Genomic DNA, 25,541 nt, shown 5'->3' with positions numbered 1-25,541 from the left:
CAGCAGGAGTTAAAATACATTTACATCTGCTTTCTTTCTTCATACTTAAAGCATTCCTGCAAAGTTTAAATATTTTATAGTAAAGAAAAAAAAGTTTATTTGATAGACATTTTTGTATAATATATAACAAAAAACACAAAAAAATATATAAAAAATTCTAATAAACTGTAAATATAAAATAATACACACACACACACACACACACACACACACACACACACATATATATGAATATATTATATATATTATTTTATATTTATATATATTATGCATTAAATGTTATATATATTATTTTATGGACTTTTTTGTTTCATGAATACCTCTGAAATTCATGTTTTATATTCACAATATGCAAGTTTAATTTAGTTTTAATTGTATTTCACTCCTTTGAGTTCAGATCTGACAGAATCAATGCTTGATGTAAAAAGAGAAAAGGTGCAACCATCCTACAAACATGCATATAGAATACATTACTCTTCACATCTATTATGAAGTGAAGCCTCCAGCCTATATAATGGCTATTTGCTGATGTGTTTACACCATATATACAATGTGACCACTGCACACAGCCCAGTCCTCTGTCCTATGAAAGGCGTGCGGGTTTGGGACAATTGATTTTTTGCAATAGGTCGGGGAGGTGATGTGGGTGTTTAACACTGCACTCAATGGGGGCTCGGGATTGTGCAGATAGATGGTAAACAAATATTTGACAGCAGCAGCAGCAGCAGCAGCAGCGCGGGGCTTCCTCTGTGGTGTGTTTGCAGTGTGAGAGGCGGTGAACTACAGGAGTTGTCTCGGCTCTTTAGTGCCCAGTTTGACGGCCTGCCTGCGTCCTCGGAGAGGAAGAGCTGCTGTAATTGGTTTCTCAATGAAGGATCATCAGCTGCTCCCCGGAGGCTTGGTGGACTGTAGCGTAGCGCTGCTCGATCAACCGTCCGCTCCCCGGCTTTAAACACCGCTTTGCTCCTTTCTTCTGAAATAAACAAGTGGACAGTGAAGGGGATTCTCGGAGCATCATCATCCTGCGCGTATTTAGTGGAAGATTTGCGTGCGTTTTCACAACCTGTGCGAGAAAACTGGGAGTTAATCGGGTGTTTTTTTTTTTTTGTAACCGTATCACGGAGAATCGCGGCAAAGTTTAACGCAGATTTCAACATGAGTGACCTGGAGGACGACTTTGCCAAGATCCTTCTGCTAAAGGAGGAGAGGATACGGGACTTGGAGAGGCGTCTGGCGGACAGGGAAGACGAGATTCAAGAACTGAAGAGAAAATTGCACAAATGTCAGTCTGTTTTGCCCAGCGCTCAACTTATTGGACCGAGGACCCGCAGGGCGCAGGGCATCTCCGCGGAGCCCCAGACGCACCAGGACCTGTCAAGGCAGGCGTTTCGGAGATATGCCAAGTCCGACTGGTAAGACTGTTTCAGCAGGCGTTTGTACTACTTTATCGCTCTGTTACGCTCGTGTGCACGCTTTGTGCCCCACCTTATAATAGTGTTTTCTCTCCACTACCAGAAAATGTTTGCAATGGATGGTGTGAATGTGATATTTGGAAGCACAACTCTCTCACTCTCTACAAAAAATGAAAGTGCATGTGCTGATAGTAACTCCACACACACACACACACACACACACACACACAGGTTCTTGTACCACGCCAGTGTCCTATCCCCCGCAAAGCTTTTCTTCCTGTGTTGTTTTCTGTCTTTTCTTTTTTTCCTAAATGAGAGATGGAGACGTTTGCCATGAATGGAGGAGCACTTTCATTCTTGGGGGCCGATGACGCAGCTCTAAGGCGAGCTTCAGAAAGAGCTCCTAATTGATCAGATCCATCATGGTAGTCCCACAGGACACAGACAGGAGGAAGTGCGATGCATTATTGGCTTTTAGTAGCTGGACGCTGAGGACCCGAAGTGCATGTCTGAGGATATTTAATACTCCATTAGAAAACGCTTTGTTTGACCATATGCTTCCTTCATCACCTTTAGGTGCTCGTTTTAGCCTCATGGTATGGTTTTCCTGATTTTGAGGGTTTTAACTGAGGCCTGAATCAGTTAGTATCTCATACTTTTTCACTTTGTCTCACTCTATTAGGTTTAATTTGGCTGTAATCACTCCCAGCTAAAAAGTTTGACACCCCCCAGTCATCTACATTTCTATTCTAACAACCCCATCAGGATAAATTACTTTCTATATTGATATCACACGCACACAAGCAGCAACCACTCTGCTGACTCTATTAATGCCAGAGACAATGGGGTTAATTTTATTAAGGTGGCTAGACAATTTCCTCTCTTCATTTGCATTAATAAACTGCAGACAGCAGGTCCTTGCTTGCACTCATTAACCGATGTGCCTTCAAACAAACACAAAAGTCCACAGAAAAATTCCTGAGGCAAGAATTAAATAAAATTAGAATGAAGCATGGAGGTTATAAATGACCCGGGTTCATTGAGAAGTAATGACTAACAAGCTCCATTCGCGACAAACTAATAAGAGTGTACAGATATATTCTCTGCCTTTCTATAGGACCAGGGTTCATTCACGAAATGGTGAAATTATGCGAATACTCATCTGATGAGGCACAATAAGTGCTTCAGTGGGCCTTCAGTCGAAAAAAACTGACTTCAAATGAACAAAAGTCTACAAAAACCGTTCTGAGGCAAGAAAAAATAAGATAAAAATACTTGAGGATGAAATATGGAGGTTATGAAAGACCAGGTTTGTTGAGATATAATATTTAACATTCAAAACAATCTAATGGAAGTGCACTAATAAGCTGCTCTCTGCCTTTCTATAAGAACAGGGTTCATTCAGAAATTTGTTAAGTTATGCGTGTGCTCAGCTGATGAGGCACAATAAGTGCTTGAGAGGGCCTTCAATGGAAAACAACTGCCTTTAAACAAACAAAGGTCTACAAAAGTAGTTCTGAGGCAAGAAAAACGAAAATGAAAATACTTGAAGATGAAATATGGAGTTCATGAAAGACCAGGCTCATTGAGAACTAATGACATACAAGCTCCATTCAGACAAACTGATAAAGTGCACTAATAATCTATTCTCTCTTTCTATATGACCAGGGTTCATTCAGAAATTGGTCAAATTATGCGTATACTCATCTGATGAGGCACAATAAGTGCTTCAGTGGGCCTTCAGGGCTAATTGCACAAGGTTGTTCACTCTGTGCAGTGAAACAAATGTAAACCTGTTTGCATTTGTAAAAAAAAAGAGACACAGATGAGATGACGTGATTGTTCTCCAACTGGTGTCGGGGCTAGGGGCTCCACCTGCACTGCCGGGCCTGCTGGGCTGCTGCGGGGTCGGAGACGGTGTGACCCCCATTAGAGTCAGGACGTGGCACCAGCCGGCGTCCCGCCCCACTCATCGGATTACCGCAGCATGGAGCAACGGATCCTGTTTCTATTGATCTGCATAGGAAAAGGGCTGAGCTGGATGGTTAGAGAGGTGAAATTTAAAGCGCAGAGGTGCTTTGAAGGACAGTAGGAGGGCCTTTTGATGATGGGAGGATGTGGGGATGCAACACTGGACTGGAGAAAGTCTCCAGGCACCTGCAGTTTCCTGATATGGAGGAAACTTTGCTGCTGCTCAGGCTTTGTGCCCTCCACCCTTCCCTCATATTGATGAAAGAAAAAAATATGGTTTTTAATTGGCTCAGAGGAGAAAGGCTGCATTAGAACTTTGTATTTAGAAAAGAAGAACACAGGAGAACAAATATTTTGGGGAAAATACCTATAAAGCAATTAAATTAATGACAATAAACAGTATCATCTGGTGCACAGGTGCTCCTCATAGTTGCCTTATGGTACTTAAAGCCTCACAGAAAGCTTCCACTATACTTTCATACTTATTTTTTATTTTAGTGATGTCTGAAAGCAGCTGTAAAATTGTTTGCTAAGCTGCTGATGTGCACATGTCAGTATTTGCAACGATAGAAGTGATTGCTCAGTGAACATAGAACAAACTACCTATTTCAGTCATCCACCAAGGTAATGACACATACAGCATCTTAACACTTTAGGATTAAAAAGGGTTAAAAAATATAGATTTAAGCAGTTTTTAGCCAATGCATGACTCATAATAATCTTGGCAATGTATCATTACTACAACCCGTAATTCAAAAAAGTTGGGATGCTGTTAAAAAAGAAAAAGAAAAAAGAAAAGGACTCTACATTCAATTGAATACAATAAGAAGACAAGATATCTAATGCTCAAACAAGTAACATTTGCGATCTTTTTGCAAATATAAACACTGAATTTGATGTGTTATGTTTTTATTTAAGTTTTACACAGTGTCCAAACTTTTTGGGAATCTGGGTTGTATAGACTAGATATCTTCTTTGGATATTGTATTATGGCATACATGTTTTCTTTTCCTGGTTTTAAACGCTGAATTGATGTGTGATGTAAGTTAGTGATGTACTTTCTGAGCTTACTAGAATGCTTTGTTCTACTGTTTGCCTTTACCCACTTAGTCATTTCATCCACATTACTGTCAATTATTAATCTCGTTGTGTAAACATTTTGTGAAAGCACACATCACTGCATGTGATGTCAATATTGAGGAATTTGCTAAAAAAATATCACGATATTGGATTTCCTCCATAGCACCCAGCCCTACCTAACTATCAATGAATGCAGGATGTTAATGAGTTCCTGTTGCTCACCATCAACAAATGATCAGGTCACTATGACTGCATGTGATTAGTTCACACTTAAAGATCATCTCCTAAGAAGTGTTAATTAATACTTACTGTGTGACGCCAAATTAGCTGGATTCCAGTTACATAAAAGTTTATTTTAGACTGAGGCGTTTGCTCATCCTCCTTGACAGCAAAACAGAACTTTTTTCCCCATAGAAATATGAGATATTTTCGATTATTTCAGTCTATTTTCTTGGATTGACACCTGCTGGATTACTTGGCATAGCAACATGCACCCGACAGCCATATATTTCACAAGATTGGGTAGTGTTAATTTAGTTGCATTTTTATTCATGAAATATCTGTGAATAAACACTCTTTAACTGTTTGTCTTTTAGAGGTGAACTAAAAATAACATGCAGTCACAGTGACCTCATCGTTTGTTAATGGTAAGCATTTGTACATCCTGCATTAAATCATTATGAATCATGCATCAGTTAAACATTACTTTGCTTAAAAGTTGTATCATTGGTATAACCTGTTACATACAGCATTGTGTGTCATTAAGTGTAGGACATGTTTGTCTGCAGAGAGAAGACATGACACCCTGTTGTTATTTGCTAGTGTTGGTTCTTAATCCAGCCACAAGAGGGCAGCTCCGACCTATTATTGGACCCACCGTCTCTCCAAGGTTGTTTACACGCTTTCTGTCAGAAAAAAAAGATGCTTTTTTTTAACCACCACACCAAAAACACCTATCCTCCCAGCGAGAGACACCTCCTCCATCATGCTCTTTGTCCTCGCTCTCTGTCAGCCGGTGACTCCCCCACCCTCTCACCACAGTAGGCTCATACAGCCTCAGTAGCTCCTCATCCTATCAGATTGTCCTTGGCAGTTTATCCTCCCGAATTTGTCCCGAGCACATGAGGCCAAATGCTGTTCGCTGAGCTTCAGATGACTCATCGGGATAATGTGGACAGACACCAGCAGCGCTCAGAGTCAACACAAGATTAGATGAGGAATGTGGAACTGCTGTGGAGAGTCGTGAGCATCAGTATCTTCGACTTATATATGTCTGCTGCAGCTGCTGTCTAACAATCTGGAAGATCGTCATTTAACACCTGCATCACCTGTACTTGCTCCTCTGTGGAGTTTGGCACAAAATAAATAGTTCCTGGACAAGGATTTGGGAAATGTATTCTTTTCCACTTTATATTGCACTTCTAAACAAAATACACAAGTGGCACCTCACAACAATACAACCCAATAGATAGAAAAAAACCCCGCGTTGTTTATTTTTACACTGAGGTTCATTAAGTTTCCATCACCTTCAACTTCCATTAAGGCTCCGGCGCTCATCTATTTGTAACTCAGCAGCCCCGGGGCGATCTGCTGAGGTATGATGACATGCTTCTCCGAGCAGTGGCTCTCTCACCGAGTCCATTATTCATGTGAATCGAGTGCGGCTCTCTTTGGAGTGCCAGACTGCACTGTGCCACAGATTCCTGTAGGCGCCCTCCTCGCCATGCGCTCTCTCCGGGTCGCAGCCTGACGCACTCGGGGAGGACGGTCCTCCGCTGTCACACCGCCGAAGGAGAGAGAGAGAGAGAGAGAGAGAGAGAGAGAGAGAGAGAGAGCGGGGAAACTTTGCATGATAGTGGCTGAGACGCTTTACGGGGCTCACCTTGGCAATCGCGTCAACCAGCGAGCATACCTTCGCTAAAAATTCCCAACATCCGCTTCTGGAATTGTCAGTGGCGAGGATTCCCCCCTCAAGAGAGACACGGGCTGCATCCTCTCAGGCTGTTCATGCCGGATAAAGTTTACGAGCAGAGCGTGGCAGAGGAGAGGGGATACACACTTGCCTGCATACCTTTCGATAAACTTACTGGGAAGTCGACCGAAATGGGCACCTTGCGCGACCTCCAGTACGCGCTCCAGGAGAAGATCGAGGAGCTGCGCCAGAGGGACGCGCTCATCGACGAGCTGGAGCTGGAGCTCGACCAGAAGGACGAGCTCATACAGAGACTACAGACCGAGCTGGACAAATACCGCTCCGTGATCAAGCCGGCGACCGTGCAGGTCCAAAAGCAGAATGAGCTGCACGAGCAGCAGCGGACGAAGAGGCAGGCAATTTCGGCTGAACCCACTGCCTTCGACATCCAGGATCTTAGCCATGTCACCCTACCTTTCTACCCCAAAAGCCCACAGTAGGTGTCCAGATCATTAACGCATAATATTCACTTTTAATAATGATGATAATACGATTTTTGCACGCTCCAATATGAGTTCATTCACCCTTTGTAACCTCTCTGATTCCTGTGCGTAATGTTACGTGTGGCGCAGCAGGTACGGCACCTGTAGCACACACACACACACACACACACACACACACACACACACGCACACACACACACACACACACACACACACACACACTGGACACAAGGGGGATATAATTTGCTGCCATCAGCTATGAAAATGAGGGGGGAAATATCCAAAAACTGTCATGAGTGATGGTTATCACTGGGATTTCCAGCGATAAAAGGCTGGATATCAATAAACCTGATCACAGCCTAACATTAGGAGAGAATTAAATGTCATCCACTGATGGGAATTATAGGTTTAGAAAGCTGGTGATGACAGCTCTGTGCAATGTACCAGTGCCTATTTTATACAAGCTGTGATTCAGTGACAGGCAGTCTTAACAGGCTCTCTGTGCATGTTTACCTTATGATTTGTCTAGAGCAACTCTCTCTCTCTCTCTCTTCTTTTCAAACTCTTAACCAAACATCTCTCTCCTGCTCGCTCTGCAGCGTGACGTCTGCTCCTCAAACTGAAACTGGCACTAAAATAGCCTTCTGTTGTGAAATAATCCAGCTGTCTGTTGGGTTTGAACTTTCAAGGTTGTGTTTATTATGAATCAATAAAGCTACCCCCCTGGTGGACTATCTGAATATCAACTCTTTATTCAACAAGTGCATTGAAAAATAGGCATGTTGAATATAATTGACACATTTTGATAAGAAAATCCAGCTTTAAAATTTGTATCCGGACAGTCAAATCACATATAAAATGAGCAGAATGTCATGTTCAAATTAAATATTGGGATATTATTGACTTTTAAATCCATTATTTGACATATTTCTGTCCTCGTGTTGGTGTTTTACAGCTTTGCTGGGAGATCAGATGTGTCAGATATGAATGTCATTATTCTGTTGACTCGCAGACAAACACAGCTCCAAGGATTTCATCAAAGAAGCTTCAAAAATGAAGGGGAATATTTATCTGAGCAGGGAAAGGCCATTAGTCTTTGTTACACCTGTCAGCTCCATGCGCTGGCAAAAAACACAGAAAGCACACTCTTTTCTTTTCTTTTACTGTGTTGTTTCCTGTTGTTTCGCTGTGGTGAATAAACATGCAGCGCTGGACACTGGCTTGGAATGGCAGTGACCATTTCATTATGATAGTGAGCTTTTACTGAGTATGCCATTAAAAGATTTCCGAAAGAGGCTTTTAGTGAGACCTTGAAGTTTCTTATAATCAGGCTTTTGCCCAAAAAAACCCATCCAAAATATCAACTCTGTCCTGCATTCAGACATTTTTCGAGCAATCCATAAAGAGCCATTGAAGAGTTTTAATTTATTCATATGCCAATTATGATGGGGATAGAATTATTGCATGATTTGTGATGAAATTGAGAGGAAATGCATGATGGAAGTGGAAGCTGCTTCTTACAAAGAGGTGGTTAAAATGGACAGCTTAATTTCTGCAACACCTTTGCCCAAAGAATGACATTTTGTTCGATTTCTCTCGTCTAATATGCATATACATACAAAAATTATGTTTGCAAGGTAACAGAATGCAAATGACTTGAGCGTGTCTTTGAGCATTGTTGTCTTATTAGTTCAGCATTATTTTGGTCATTCATTTTGTTTGGACATCTGTGTGTGACTTCTGGTTCTTGGAGAGTTAGAGCTAGTCATTTAAATAGAGAGTCTTGTAAGTCTTTTTGTTGCTCAACTGAGGATAGAGACGTTTTCTTTTTAATAAAACACACGAATACCCTCACAGGATAAAAACAGCTCCATTAGATTTTCTTTTTGTTTTGATTATTGAAGTGTAGCGATAATGCCTGTTGAATTTGGCTAAATGTTTAGATTTTTCTTCCACTCTCACCCACTTTATCTTCTTTACAAGACCCACAGAGTGTTCCCTACACATACGCTATCCATCCCTCTGCCTCTTATTTCTGTTAGCCTCTCCCACTTTCCTGCCACCACTCGTCTTTTTTCCTCCTAAAAGAACATATTTTCTCCTTTTAAGGAAGGCTGAACTTGCTCAGCTCCAAACTTCACTAGTGGATGAAGGAATATTTATCATCCTCACAAAGGGAGAGGAAGGCAGATGTTTTTATAAGGGTCTGGTTAGGAGACGTTGCTCAACGTTGCTATCAGAGGCTCAAGTCGGGGGGGTGGGGGGTCCGGTTCAGGGTTGAGAAGGACTGAAACCTCCTGGGAGTAAAGTAACAGAAAAGGGGTCAATGAGGCACATTTCCAGGGGATTGAATGTCAACTTTGGAAAATAATGGATTTCCAATTTGTTCCTGACCATTTAGTTAATTATATGCAGAGTTTTGCTTGCATAAAATGCATAAAATTTAGTCTAATTTAAAGCATCATTAACTCAGTAAGCATCATAAGGCTCATAAAAGTCCAGACTGCCACTTCACACTTTTATTAGGCTTTACTCCCTAAAATCTAATACGAGCCACCAACATTAAAGGGATTTCTTAAAGTTGGGATGTAAGAGAACTTTTCCATGCCAAGGCCCCTAAATAGCATTAGCTTACAGCCGGGCCCCCCTTTCGCAAGATGTCTTTAAAAACAATCCTTTTTTTTTGAGCATTTCCCCTCAACTTCCCACCAATTAGCTGAGCCCCCCTTGTGTGTGGGTGTGATGTAACTTAATTATACATATTATCTACAGTAGATGACAGTCAGCACGCCTGCAGTATGGAGAAGCAGGCAGGTGTACGGACGTACTCGTAGCAAGGTGATGTTCTGCTGTGGACGGGGGCAGCAGCAAAATGTAATGTAGCCAGTATAACATTATGCTATATTTAGAATATTTTCACTGCTTTACTTTGCCGTCAGACAACCCTTTCTGATGGAGGACTGAAGCTCTCTATGCGCTCTTCGAAACCACCAGACTCCTTTGACAAAAACAGTACTTTTACCTTACAGAACACAGGAGCTGCTCGCCTACTGCTGCTTCCTTTAGTTAGTTTGTGCTAATATCAAAGCATGTTTTTATTATTGTGTGACTTTAGTTAGGATTAGTTTGGATTCACCAAAGTCACACAATAACACAGAGAAAACTAACCGATCGAGGCAGCAAGAGATCATCGACCTCCGTGTTCTGTGAGTTAAAAATAACTATTTTTGTCAAGGAGCCTGGTGGCTTTGATGAGAGCATATGGGCTTCAATTCCCTCTGTGTATACTTAAACTGGGCTTTCTAATGACAAGGTAAAGTGGTGAAATTACACTAAATATAGTGTACACTTAAGCTGATACTGCCCTTTTTAAGTGGCTAAAATACATTTTGCTGCAGCTCCCGTCCATTGAAGAACATTGCTCTGCTTTGTGTCGGTACTCCTGGCTGCTTCTCTAAGTAGGAGCATGCCAATTCCCCATCTACTGTCGGTAGAACTATGACTATTTATAAGTACCTCAAACAACCACACTTCAGTAAATCCGAACTATCCCTTTAAGTCTTCTCTGTGTGCAGTCTCTGCCGAAAAAAGAAAGAAGGTTTGGGAAGAACATAGATAGATTGCGGGACAAGAATTTAAAAATAGGTGCAACAACTCTGTCTTCTTTGCTCAATTCCCAGGAGTAACTTCTTCTGACACTCAAGAACGGAATAAAAAATACGTAACAAGGAACCTTTGGATCATCCTGGTTCAAATAAATTAAAATCCTGAGGCTCTGGATGCGTGTTGCCCCAAAGTCTCTTTCATCCTTCTCACATCTGTAAATTGTCGAACAAATGAGTTCCCTAAAGTGAGGCAAGCTCACAAATGACAGGGAAGTCTGGGATAATGATGCTCCCATAGGAAGAGCTGAGTTTAATACAGTCAGCGGCACATACATGGAGAAAACTCAATACAGTCGGATTCAGCTGTCACTGAGATAAGTATGCCAATCTAGTGTTTTGGCTAAATAACTTAAGTAAGTAATCAGTGTATTCCCAATAGACTATGACAACCAGCTAATGTTGGTCTTTAGTAATTTCGCTCCTCACTTTCATCCACAAGCATCACTGCTGTGAGAGATTAAAAGCAGAGCGGTTTGGGGATTCACAGGCCTTGAAGCCCTAATTGAAAATGCACTAGACTGTTGAATGCAAAACACACATTAACCTTGTTTTTTTATATTTTAAGCAGGCTATTTTGAGTCTCAAACCAAAACTAATCACTCAGCTGATGGTGAAAAAATGATGATCAGTATCCGCCGGCCAAGGTTGACATTTACGTGTCAGTTATGATTCCTGCTTTTTCCTTGTGCCTTTTGGTTTGGGCATTTTTTGTCAAAGATTTGATAGTGTGTCTTAAAATTTAATGGAGAAGCTTTTGTGTGACCTTAAAAGTTCTTTATAAAGCATTGAGGGAAGGTAAGACACTGCCTATAAAACATTACCTCTCATACGGATGAATGTGCAGAAGTAGTCGCTGGATGTACGCAGTGTTCAGTACATAAATCTGAAAAAAAAGAAAGAAACCCTGCTCACTGGTGATATTGTATCATGGCAGATGTTGGAGTTTTAGAGCTTGAAGTTTGTGTAGCTGTGTGGTTTGTGTAGGACTTTGCTGCTGGCTGGCAGCAGGGCAGAGAAGCCTGTGTGTTCTGGGAGCACTGCTCCATAAATGCCTTCCAGGTTATTTGCCCTTTTAGCTTTAAGCTCCTCAGGTGATCAGTGTCAACAATGCACCCAGAAATCCGTTTTCTGAAAAGGGCACAGAGCAGGGAAAGGCAAGAGGCAGTTCACCAGTGCCTTTGAATTCTACCAGCAGGAGATAGAGAGGGTATGAAAGTTTAGCTTCTCAGGAGGGGGTCTCCTAGTTGGATTAACCCTGATACATTTTATTAACCTCTTTACTCCAACTGACACTCAAAACCGGCCATGCAGCACTCAGTCGAGCAACTCTGACATAGGTGACAAAACGCTTCAATGAACGAGTGATTTTAACTCACTGTTAGAGTCGAGTCCACCTCAGATTTCTCTTCACACTTCTTTGGCTCCTGTTTCAACCTCTGATGCTCCTCTCATTCACCTGTGGTCAACACACGAACAAACGTCTCTCCTCCTCGATCCAAGTGATAATTTGACATAATGTCCCCTTTTAGCCCACCTCACAGAGTGCTCCGTGCACCATGCTGCACCTTGACGAGCGCACATTAGTTTTACAGCTAATTATGTTTTCTCTCTTCCTTTCATCGTCATTACCACAAACACTTACCTGTGGAATGCCCTAATGACTCCATCGTTTGAATTTCAGCTTAGTACTGATCAATGGAAACAATATTCTTTCATTACGCATGGACTTAGCTATTTATTGATGTGCTTCATGCTCCACCATTATGTCGGGAAAAAAAGGATTTCACCTTGACGTCTTTGAATTGAGGATTCGTTTTTTAAAAAAAGCAGCAGTCTCGTTTGACTAAGGATTTAATTGCCTCGGAAACATAATCAACATGAATGCCTGTTGAACTGGTCAACAGCCTTCACTGGATTTTACAGAACATTTTATTCTCTGTTAATGTTTTTTCTTGAGGTGTGTGTTTGAGATACATTTAGAGCCTTTAGTACTAATATCTCTCTCTAATTCTTTCTCATTATGTCTCATTATATCCATGTCTGTCCAGACTCATATGAAGCCATGACAGTAGACAATGTTTCAAATATGGATGTTGCTTCAAAGAAGCTACAAATTCTAAAAAACTAGATGCTTCACACAGATCTTCAACCTGATAGCACAGAAGATATACAATCACCACATTTTCAAGGTTGCAGCGGTATTCCAGTTTTATAGTGTATTTAAAATAATATATAAAAATATATATAAATTGCCAGTTTTTAACATTTATTTAAGACTTTTAAGACTTTTTACCCATACTTTAATTGAAAAGTTAGAAAAAGAGTAAATTTGAAAAGAACAACAAAAGCCATTTTAAAAATGAAAAAACATTTTGAATGATTGTCCCTTGTTTGCATAATAGAAATACATGATGAAGCAAAAATTAAAAAGGTTAGAGATTTCCTATTAAAACAAGCCAACAGCAGTTTGATTGTGTTCCCAGGTAATGTGAATTTTATTATTATTTTGTGAATACATTCTGAAGTTAACATGGTACTTTATGTATTTATCTTTTAGGTGTTTGGTCTTGATTTATAAACCAATAATCTGCACCTTTTTGGGTGTGCAATCCTTATGAGTATATTTTTTTCATTCTTGAGTTGTGGCCAAACATTTTTTTAGGTGAGGTCACAGTGACATTGAACTTTGACCTCAAAATCAAATCAGTTAATCCTTGAGTCCAAGTAGACGTTTGTGCTGAATTTGAAGGTGTTCCCTCAAGGTGTTCCTGGGATATTGTGTTCACAAGAATGGGCCAGGAGGACAAATGCCTATATAATCATCAATACCACATGAATCTGTGTTTGCACATCGATGGTCTCATTTTGTTTTACCTTGTCTCCAGGTCCAAGGATCTGATCAAGGAGGCCATCTTGGACAATGACTTCATGAAGAACCTGGAACTGTCGCAGATCCAGGAGATCGTGGACTGCATGTACCCTGTGGAGTATGGAAAGGACAGCTGCATCATTAAAGAAGGCGATGTGGGCTCACTGGTCTACGTCATGGAAGGTAGGCGCACATGATAAAATATCAATGCTGCAATCAAATTAAAACCACAAGAAGAAAAAGTAGAAAAAACAGAACAAGTAGTATATAATGACTCTTTTGAAACACAGATCAAAATCTGCAGGGCTATGTGCGGTGAGATTTAAGAGCTGCGGCATGACAATGACAGAACCGAAATGAAAGGGCATTATTGACGGATTTCTGCAGAGCAATGAACTAAAATTCAAAAACGACACTTTGTGATGCCGCATGATTCACTCATGTCCCATTGATTTTGTTTTGTGTGCCTGCTGAGTCCATTCTCTTTTCATTCTTTTTTGATGGTGTTGTATTTTTATTTATTTGTTTTTTAACATGAGCATCGAGTATGTGGACTGTGAGCGCAGTGATGACAGGAACAGCAGCACAACATCCACGCTGGCGCTGATGGGGTTTGTGAAAGGGCGTTTTTGCGACATGATTTGTCACAACTGAAACTGTTATGAAACGTTCAGCGAGCCATCGTCACTGCAAACAGCTTTGACCTCAGGGAGAACGGCCTCACTCAATGGCTGCACAATAAAACTGATCATTAAACAGAGGTGAACTTGGACACTCAGACATAATACAGATTAAAATATAGAACGTATAAAACAGTATTATTGCTCTCCATCTCTCTTAAAACTCTATAATCACACTTTGCTTTCATCTAATTGCAGTGTAGCTGATCTAATATTATTCAGATTGTTTGGAGGAAATATTGTATAACTAAACAGCATGGCAGGACAACAACACAGACAAAGAGAATAAAGAAACTGAAAAGCCATAAGCTTGAATCTTGTTGGTTGGCATTTAAAGGTTAATATTTTAGCTGATATTGATTGTTCCTCTTATTGTTTCACGTCAGCCCTCTACTTTGATATTTGGCTTGAAAAGACAATTCCTGGATGCCATTGGGAGGAAAGTAAAACCATAATAACGACAATCCCATATTTCTGAACTAAAATAGACTTGGTTTATTTCTTCCACAAATCTATAATAATAAAAATACTCTGCATTTTGGTCTGTTCAAGCAGAGGAAGGTCGGATTTATCACATTTGAAAGGGCTCCAGAGACAGGCAGCGTCTGTGTTGGGATGCCAACAGAAGTGTTATGGCTGCTTTCTGTCTTCATCGGGTCTTTAGTGAGTCACTGGGTCTGAATTCAAAAACCTTTTGTGGCGCGTCTAAGAACTGTGACTTTTAGTTTATTGTATTAAGATGACTCAGTCCCATTGATCAGAGATCTTTTACTGTGTTTTGTCAACTATGACTGAGATGAATGATGCCGTCTTAGAGAAAAAAGAGAAGTGTAATTATATAAAATACAACATAACAAAAGTATAAATGTTCCAGATCAATAAAAAAAAGGACCCTTTGTAGCGCTGTGGCTTTGGGATGGCGATTCAGGCCCGGACTCAAAAATCTCAATAAATACTGAATAGAGTCATTCATGGCGCCCAGAGAATGAAGCCTACCAACTAAATACCTGCTGAACTCACATTCCCATCAGCCTTAGCTCTATTTGCATTTAATGCTAATTAGCAAATGTTAGCAACATGCTAAACTAAGATGGTGAAAGCATTATACCTGCTAAACAATAACAATAACAATTACAATGTTAACAAGCCAAAATGTCAAAATGCATTGGTAATATTTCAAGCACTTAAAGCAACAAGGAGAAATATCAATATGACACCAAATGATCTCTTTAGTGTGTGTGTGTGTATTATTTGGTGGCATAATTGTTAAGGCAACATTTTAACATTATTTATTTTATCTCATTTAAGTTATGTTCATTCGAACATATCTGAGAACATATATGACAATGATTCATTGTATAAACAAACCAAACCAAGAAAGCTATTTTATTTTGTCATAGTGATACTGTGAAGCTGAAACAGTTTCCATATTGAGACTGCTGGTACGTGCTGACATGGACTCCACCAGGTGCAGCCACTTACGTAAAGGACCTTCATGTTTCTGTAGAGTGGATTTTTATTCGTATCAGCCGATTGGTTTACGCCTGGAATGTAACTAGTTTTTTCCAGTTTATCCTATTATATTTCTCTGGAAATGGGAAGTAGTTTGGATATATATTCCTGGGAATCCTGTTTCTTAGGATTAAGCCCTAATGCTGATGTTTCATTCCACTGAGATGCTAGTATCGCTTTAGACTCTCAGACTGTAGACTCAGGGCGACAGGAGCTCAGCCTGTGGGCACTTGGCTCGAGGTTTAAGTCCCTGTGCAGACCATGTTGGGAGTAGTAGCAGCAGAGATGCCAGAGTGCCTCCTGGGCACTACTGAGGGGCCCTGGAGCAAGGCACTGAACCCTGAAGTGTTTAGAGCACTTATGTAATAGTCGCATGGACCATTTTCTGATAATACTGAAGTACTTTTACAATTTGGTATTGAGTTATACAGGATGACATATTTTTGAGGGCAGCCTGGCCTTGGCTCCCTCGGCAAAAAGCCAGTGAATATTTCCACTGGATCTTGGACTATTGCAGAAAATAGTATTATAATATTATTATATTCTGTGGCAAACAAGTATCGACAACCTCTGTAGTCTCATTTAGCCACTTGTAAGCAACTGTCTTTTGAAATACAAGTAAAAGCTTCAATTCATGAATATTATGTTAGGTGAAAACCTTTTAAGCTTGTGTTAATCACAGAGCTTATTCCAAACACCTTGAGTACCAGAAGTGCAAAACACTAACTCATTTCTGTGGTTCAGGACTTATTCTTGCAGCACTTTTAGTACTTTTTCTTCTGCAAAGGATCTAAGCACTGTGGTTCACATCCCTGTTGAAAGAAGGACGTCACTCGTCGCCCTTATCTGCAGACTGCAGAGAGAAGTCAGATATGTAAAGAGTCTAACATGTAACTGGCATAATGCAAATGACATGCAAAGCAGCACTGTGGCCTGTGCAGCAGTCATCTGAGAGGACACGTTGGAATTTGGGTAACTACTTGGCAGTGTAACAAAACCAGAAAGTGTGTCTTTAATTCACTGACTACAATTAAAAGAAACAACATCCTCGATTATTGCTCCACTGTGTTCTTTTAAGAGAGCTGTGGATGACAACAGAAAAAAAGGAAAAAGGTGCAGTTTTCCCATAAAATGAGGACACAACCCTCCAGATGCAGAGCGGAGATGAAAGGATTCAGTGGTCTTTTAACTCCGCTCACCCATTATATAGAAATTTAACGGATTTTATTCTCTCCTTGTGATGAAGGCTGTGAGGGGTCAGTTGTAGTAGAGGTGACACGACAAGCTCGGTCACAAATGAGCAAGCGTCCCTCTGACATGATGAATAGGTTCCTCTTGAGCGCGGCAGAAAGACAGAAACAAACGATACAAATCTGTAAGAGAAGTAATTGTCGAGGGGCTTTGTGATTTCCTCTCTGAAATAGAGTAATGACCTGTAGCGTAATTGAAAACATGGCTTAAATTGAGCAGTGGTACTATGACAGTAATATCAAATGTTTGGTTAATTATTTCACACTTTCAAATCCTTAGGGTAGACTTAACATATTTATCTTCAGTGAGCATTGCCAGCTGCCCGAAAATCTCTTCTACTCCACTTTCCATTTGTCTTCCTTTTTTGTTCTCTCGGTCGTGTCCCTAGCCTGCAGTTTTCATCCTAACTCTCCCCGGCCTTCTACTTGCTTTGCATAAAAAACAAATGTTAAAAGCATTGGCCCAAGGGTCGACGACTTTGTGCCAAGGTCTATGGAAGCCCGTCATAGTCAGTGACTTTTTAATGCACGCTGACAGGATGTCTCCGTGTGTCAAACACACAGCTGTGTCTGCACAACATTGTACATCATTTTCCTAGCAAATGAAGTGTTCACTGCTCCGGCAGTAGTAATGTCATTTCTTATTGAAACTTGGCAGGCTAATCATTAACGTTTTGCCACGGGGCTGACAGCGTTTATCATGCATCATGTAACCATATGTGGCACATGTAAACTACTCCTTTACAAAAAAACAGATATTTCATGGTATTTAAAAAAAATAAATAAATAAGAGCCTATTCCCCCCTAATTAGACACTAGAATGATATTTCAGGAAACATCACAGCCTCCCCATTAAAACTGAGAGCAGTTAGCTTTTGTTGCAGATGCACCTGATAATTAAAGATCAGACAAAACGGAAACGGGTCCTGGCGCTCGCTCGCAGCTATGATGAGACCATCGTCGCTGCCTGAATGAACGTTTGTTGTATTTTTGTTGCGTCCGCTGGGCTGTAACTGACAGCCCTCTTTAAAATACTGATTGCAACTGAGACAAAAGCTCAAGTTTCCATGGAGATAAGAGGGTTTTTTGATTAGATGCGTCATCTGGGAAGGCCCGTACAGGTGGCTAATGATGATAATAACCAGTATAATCACATCCAATTACTATCAAGTATTTCCTTGACAGTAAAATCCGTCTGTTTCCTTCGTAGTCATCATTCAGCTTAATCTAATGAAGGTCTTCAAGCAAATGGGTATCTTCAACCTGTCATTGACATGTTGCAGGAGAAGACGATGTGTGATAATGAGTAAGTTAAAGGTGTAAAAGAGCATAATTCCAATTTTTATAGAGATTTGATGATTAGTTTGGATGACATTTAATACCGGGTTTAGGCCAATATGCAAACATATATAGAGCACATGATTGATTTAGTCTCTTTGGCAATAAAAATGTATATTGTTGCACCTGTCAGCGGGGGAATATTTTAAAAAACGATTCACAATAAATGTCTTTGTGTCGTTAAATGTATAACTAACATTTCCACATTAAAATGTCTAAGAACAGCTTCACCGTTGTCATATATTGGCTGAGTTGTGGACTTACATTATACCAAATGTTTCCAACAATTCTCTGACCCAGACAAGCCTGTAGTTTTAATCAAGTTAACAGTCCAGAGCCCACTACATATCCCCATGCAAGATTTGTCAAGTTAAACATAGATTTAAATTCGGGAATCACAGCAGCCACAATAATAAAAATAAGAATTATTACTATGCAGATACATAAACAAACACTGGAAAGGAGGAGTAAGTCGTTGCTGACATTTAGGCTGTCAGACGTGACTAATCTGTACTGTAGTTCAGGAGATAAAGGCTGTAGACATAGGGGGGTGGTACCCTCCCATGAGGACGCCAATCAACATAATTGATCAATGGTTTACAATGAGAGTAAAATCAATCTGAAGATTCTATCAGTGTCAATTTAATTTTTCTAATGTTAGGAGAGACAAGATTTAAAAGTGGACTTCCTCAGACAGAGAATTTTCCTTCGCTTTGGATGGTTGTTATGATCTGACAAATGTAAAGGTTCACTTGATGTCAGGGTTTAGGGCTGCAAGTGATTACTTTCATTTTTAGTTACTCTGCCTATTATTTCCTCAGTCAATCAATTTTATTTTTATTTTTAGGAGACCATCTGAAGCATAATGGTGAGGTTGAAGTCATGCGACCATGGAGTAGTTTGCTATAGCATGAGTTAGCTTTTTTACTTCTATCGACTACATTAACACTTCAAACATCATAAAAGTGGTTTTCCATTTGTGAATTTGTGATTATCCTGCCGAACGAAACATGTAAGCATCAAAAATGTGTGTTTATTTTTATTTTTAAAACATGTCCCAAAGACATTCAATCTGTACATTCATGTAAAAAAAATAAGAAACCAACCAATTTCTCCATTTAAAAAGCTGAATCTAGAGATTTTGGGTCATTTTTCTATTAAAATTGGTTTAAATTAATTGATTGTTGAGACAGAAGTCTTGAGATGCTTGAGATTAGAAGACATCCAGTTTGTAATACTGCAAATATATTAATAATCAAATGGTTAAGGTTCAACCTCTATATGACTATAGATAGTGACGAGTGTAAATCTTCAAGATTATCACTTTAACAGCTGTACACAACATTCTGGGCATTCATTTAGCAGCACACAAATATTTGTTATGTAAAGATACGTTGGAATATTGATGTCCTGACCAGAGACTGAAGGCAGACTCCATCAGTGTGTATCGGAGCTTCTCTGTTTGTGTTGTGATCACCAGAGTGTGTTTAAAAGTGACGCAATGGGCAGTCCGTATGTGACCGTAATTATGCTGAATGTTGTTTACAGAAATGTTGGTGTTATAAAGATTGAAATCTCTGCTGCATTTCTGTATGCACGCTGCATCTTTAACTTACAGGATGTATGACGTCTTTCCTGGATAGGTTTCTTTTTGCCAACTTTGTATTTATATAGGAATATTCTGAATTTTCATTTAGAATTATGTGAGAAACAAGTCAGAAAAAAAGAAAAAAAGCCCAAGGAGGAAGAAGGCATGATATTCACTCTAAATTATTCATTGTATTCCTATTTGTTATCTTTAAGGGAAGATGAACTGTCTGCCCTCGTGTGTATATTTCTTATTTTTACTACGTTAACAGTGAGAGCAGGCTGAAAAGTGAGAGAAACAGGTGGGAGAGTTACAGTATGAGTCAGCCCCAAACTCCCAAGTGCTCATAGTACATTGACAGGCTCTTTGACAGGTTACCATATTCAATGCAACCATTGATGCACTGTAGACTTTTATTCAGCTGCAGGTGTTTAGGGGATTTGAGAAAACACCAAGGATTTGACACTTTCCCAACACAAATTGGATAGAGGCCCAATTATTTTATTTGACCTGCTGTTAGACAAGGCAAATATAATATTTCGACAGAGTTCTTCAAGAAAACCTCAAATTGAAGTGAGGCTTAAATGGCATCCTTTAATGTCTGAATGTGTCAGAAACAAACAATGTACGGTTTTGAGGCTTATACTGAAGCACTCCTGACAGTCATTTCCCTTTTCTTGCTGCTCTTACTGAGATATACCTCTGAATAACAATGAATAGGAATGTTTACCCACTGCAGCGTGATACTACTTTCTCTCTATAAGGGGGAGAATTTGATGCTTTTAGACTACTTGATATGACACTCAAGACTCTTGGTAGACATGAGTTCGTGTAAGCATCAACTGATCTGTCTGCTTGCATCTCTAATCAAATATAAACAGCACTGCGAAATGAGAGTCACATGTGTTTACATTTTATTTCATGGCATATTTTATCCTGTGATAATCCTCTTTAGCTTCCAGTAGCACCTTATCACCTCTCTGTCACCTTGTACTCTCCCTAGGCTGACTTATTAAAAACCTGACATGAAAACAAATCTCAAGAGCCCCTCAACATTTATACTTTTATTTGTTTTTATACATTCTACGGAATTGTCAGCCTTGGAATAAAATATGAGCTTTCACCAGTGCTGGGCTGGGTATCTGTAATCAATATCTTTAAGGTATTGACCAAAATGACCAAGTAATATCCAAACTTCTCTAGTCCTGGCAGCACATCACGCCCACCCTCATCCACCTTCACTGGCTCCTGGTAAAATCACGCATTGATTACAAACTCCTTCTCCTGACCTACAAATCTATCGACGCCCTCGCCCCTCCATATCTCACTGTCCTGCTCTCACCCCTACACACCATCCCGAAACCTGAGGTCCTCTAATACAGGTCTGCTCAACACCCCCCGCACCAAATTAAAAGCTTTTGGGGCTTCAGCATCGCAGCCCACACACTCTGGAACTGTCTCCCGGCCCAAATCCGTAATGCTGCCTCCCTGGACATTTTCAAGAAACTCCTCAAGCACCATCTGTTCACAAAGGCTTTCGGACTCAGTTAACCCCCTCAACCTGTCATCAGTGCCCAATTTTAAAGTCATGCCTATTGTATTGTAAAGCATCCTTGGGCTTCTTGAAAAGCGCTATATAAATTTAAGTTTTTATATACTATTATCAGTTTTCATTCTTCTCTCTACTGCTGCTTGTGATTGGCCCCCAACAGCAGCAGCAACAACAATAGGAAGAGAATAAAAGTAGGACGGACATTGCACTGTTCGCTGTGGTCAAAATGGTGATTGTGGTTTTTGTTGTGGTGGCAACACACGTCATTGTGTTGGAAACACAAACAAACAAGCCAGCCATAGGGCAACACAGTAATCAGTTTTTAAACCAGGAAGTAAGTTAGCATTTTAGCACCCTGGGGTCTGTCCTATCAAACTCAATGATTTTGAATGATGGGTTTGTAGTTAGATGCCTGAAAAAGGGAGCGTGTTTATGTTCCCTGGGTCCTATGTTCCCCTCTTTGTATGAGACTGGGGAATATAGGACCATTTTCCCCCCTTTTCCCAAAAAAGGGTCCTATGTTCCCCGGTCTGTTACTTGCATAGGACCCTTTTTCAGAAAAAGTAAATGGCTGGATTACGTTGAAGTCATGTGACCGTGGAGTAGTTCTCTATAGCATAACGTTAGCTTTTTACTTCTGTCAGCTGCATTAACGCTTCAAACATCATAAAAGGGGCGTCCATTTGTGAAGATTATCCTGCTGAAGAAAATGTGTACGCATTAGAAATGTGTGTTAACCACAGAGCTTATATTCTGCAATGATCCAAAATCCAATAAAAAAATCCCATAGGCATAATTTCGTTTGCTCTCTATTGACATCATTATCCGCTCTCTAGTGAAATAGTTATTTTATTTTGACAGAATCTCTCAACAATGGCCAGTCCGTGCATATAAACGGACCATTGTCCTCCTCCGTGCTACAGTGCACCAAACTCCCCCACTCCCCTGACATAAACAAATGACAAATACTTAAAAACAAATTAAAAAAATTATGCATTTGTTGCATATGTTGATGCTTTTTCAGAGTAAAAGTGATTAATTATGTGACTGATCACAGCCCCCCAAATAAAGAAGTCACCAGTCGCAATGGTACCAGCTGCTCTGACCATCCTGCCTCTGACCAATCTACTCTCACTCTACTTCTATAACTGCAGCCTATATAGTGTGTGGTGTGATGAAGTGGAGCGCAGTGTATTTCACGGGGAGTGAATGCTACCCACATGATGGGTATGTAATAAATAGGGAAAAAGGTATAAAATGAAGTACTCTACTGGTATTGTTATCACTTTAAGGGTACTGGGATTGGCACTAGTTTCACACTTACAATCATCTTAACTTAATGGCCATCAGCAAAAAGAACCAGTCTACAAGCTGAGAAGGCATCAAGCTGGCCAGTTCCCTACAGAATCTTTAAGGGACAAAATAAATGAAAGTCTCTTTGTGAGACTCTGACAGCAGGACTCTCGCTGCGCTATAGGCTGTAGTCTTCAGAGAGTTGCCCTTTGTGCTCGCAGACAGAAGAGACATTGGCTCCTCTCTCATCTCGAGCAGAGTATAGAGATGTAATCAACACCTGAGTGTGACTTAGTGTCATTGGTGTGAAAGGACACGATACATGAAGCACATTAGAAAGACTATCTAGAATTACTGCAACTACTGTTGTTAATAAATTATCGTCAGATTATTTTGATATATTCGCATACTAATTAGCTGACATGAAAACAGAGAATGCATTGGGTGACAGAAACGTGAGTGCACTGCTCCGCATTGTTGCCTGGCAACTTAACTAATGCAGCTCAGGAAAGTAAAACGTTGAGGCTCACAGAATTTGGTTTGATCGGCCCCGGAGAATCTAACATGTAGCCAACATTCGATACTGTCTATTGTATATTGACAGCAGTGTTCAGCAGCGAACTGTAGGTTAATATTGAACCTCGACCCACTGCTGAGCTCTGACTCATTCTGCCTGCTGAACAGGTTTCTCACAGGGAATTCAATTTCAACTACTTGGGACTAAAATCGAATGTAAGATTGACTTTGTATGCGTTCTTAGTAACATGGCATGCAGTGCTACTATGACCGTGAGATTGAGTCACATAGGCTATCGGCTCTCATGATAACACTAATTAACCTGTATGTGGAGGTTTATTAAAGCGTCCCCTGGGGAAAAGGTGAGGGGTCTGTAATTGGAATGACATTTGAATTGCCTGCTTATCTCCTGCACATCAAAAGTAACTGTCAGGATCAGGTGGTAGCCCTGTACCTGTCCACTTAAATGTGGTCGCCACCTTCAGAATATAATGGAAGCAAGTGCAAAGGAACTGAATTGACAAGGCTGCAGCGATATTTAATGAAAACACCTGTGCAATGACATTTTTCTTTGCTGCTGCTGCCTGAAATGTCAGAGATATATATTAATTCACTTACATCTTTAGAAATGTATACTTACAGCAGGTGTGTGTGTGTGTGTGTGTGTGTGTGTGTGTGTGTGTGTGTGTGTGTGTGTGTGTTTGTGTGTTTGTGTGCAAGTTTTATTCACTTGACTGACAGCAACTGCTGATGCACCGGGCATGAAAAATCTATTACTGTGAAAGAGCCTGCAGAAAATATTTTTATTTTCTGGCATCTTTGCGATTTGATTTTTTACTCCAAATGTGAGAAGTGAACAGATCCTTTACAGATCAGCGCTAAGGTTGTCAGAAGCATCGATACTTTGATAACATGTGTTGAAAACAATACAATGTCTGTTAATTAGGGACTAAAAAATATGGGATTTTGAGACTAATGCTGATTTTTGCAGGGGAAATATCCACTGATTATCAATAGAGCAGCTGATAAAGGGAATTTTTGAGCTGGAATGAAATTTGACTTTTTTCCATGTGGATTGTTCACTGATTTTGCATCAATATAACCATGCAAAGCTACTCAGAAGGCTGCTTACTTAATCAACCAACCTCAAATATATTTAAAATTATTGTACATTATTATACAATGTAATACATTGTCAGCCGTTGGCCAAACCACATGATAATTACACCATTTCTAAATCTCTTCAAACGTTGTTTTCTGTATTCAATGTTCTATAAAAAAAGTTTTCACTTTATATACACAAAATATACAATATATATATAGTGGTCGACTAATATATCAGTCTTGCTGTCCTGTTAATTCTAATTCTACATTAGATAGTATCCAAAATACTAAAGCTATAAAAAGCAGCTCTATAATAAGATTTATAACCCAAGGTTCCACAGATGAAACAACTGTGTGTGCAGGTTGTTAATAAACAATGAAAGTTAAAGGTTACCGTATTTTATGTGCCTTGGACTTTTTCATTTTTGTCGTGGTATCAAGAGAGGTATTGAGTATCATTTTTTATTACTAGTGTTATATCAAAGTTTGACATTCTGGTATCGTGACAAGCTTAATCAGTACTACATTGTAAATTGTAGGGCTGGGCAATATATTGATTTTACATTGATGTTGTGATATGAGTTGTCTTAGATTATGGATATCGTAATATGACAGAAATATCCCTGGTTTTAAATGCTGCGCTATAGTAAAGTGATGTCATTTTCTGAACTTAACAGACTGTTCTCGCTGTTTTATTGTTCACCTTTGCAATATCAATATTGAGGTATTTGTTCTTAATTATCATAATTTATTTTCTCCATATCGCCCCGCCCTAACAATTCATTGTTTTTTATTTATGACGAACAGGGAAACAAGAGGAAAGCATGTGGGCAGTTTTATACGCACTAAACCAGATTCGGGTGTCTTTGTTTTTCAGGCAGGTTGGTTAAGGTTGGCTGCATTTGCCGACATGCAGTCTAACGATCTGAAATACCTCTATCAAGAAGAATAAAACATCAGCTAATGTGCCATTTATGTGCAAATAGTGTGCATGCGTGTGTTGCAGACTAATAATCTCACCTACGCTGAGCTGTGCACCATCTGCCCTGAACACCAAGTGAAAATACTCTGTCTCTGGCAAGTGTCTTTTCTCATTTGCCCTCCCCGCCTCTAAGTTGTTCCCTTTGTCACTTTCTCTCTCTTTCATTCTCTCACCCTCATGTGCACACACAAATACACACATACACACAGGTACCAGTTATCAATTCAAAATGCTCTAATACAAAACCAGAGACATGCACCAGAGTTTCCCTCCATCACTCCTCCTCACATTTTACTTTGACCCCAATCTGTCCT

General features: G+C 40.0%; 1 protein-coding gene across 2 annotated transcripts in view; it reads left to right on the top strand.

Annotated features, from left to right (window-relative positions):
- Positions 1-926: 926 nt before the first annotated feature.
- LOC131993339 (cGMP-dependent protein kinase 1) overlaps positions 927-25,541 on the top strand; it is a 109,745-nt gene continuing 85,130 nt past the window's right edge. The window contains exons 1-2 of one of the 2 annotated variants that reach the window (XM_059359201.1): positions 927-1,412; positions 13,429-13,595. In XM_059359201.1, the coding sequence (XP_059215184.1) occupies positions 1,156-1,412; positions 13,429-13,595 (424 nt within the window). In that variant the 5' untranslated portion in view covers positions 927-1,155. Of the gene's footprint in view, positions 1,413-6,309; positions 6,872-13,428; positions 13,596-25,541 lie in introns of those variants that run through there. The other variant, XM_059359199.1, reaches the window with a different exon arrangement.

The sequence above is a fragment of the Centropristis striata genome, chromosome 20 (assembly GCF_030273125.1).
Source record: "Centropristis striata isolate RG_2023a ecotype Rhode Island chromosome 20, C.striata_1.0, whole genome shotgun sequence".
In the NCBI taxonomy this organism is placed as follows: Eukaryota; Metazoa; Chordata; class Actinopteri; order Perciformes; family Serranidae; genus Centropristis; species Centropristis striata.
Note: the sequence above shows the minus strand (reverse complement) of the source record. Positions and strands in the feature narration are given on the sequence as shown.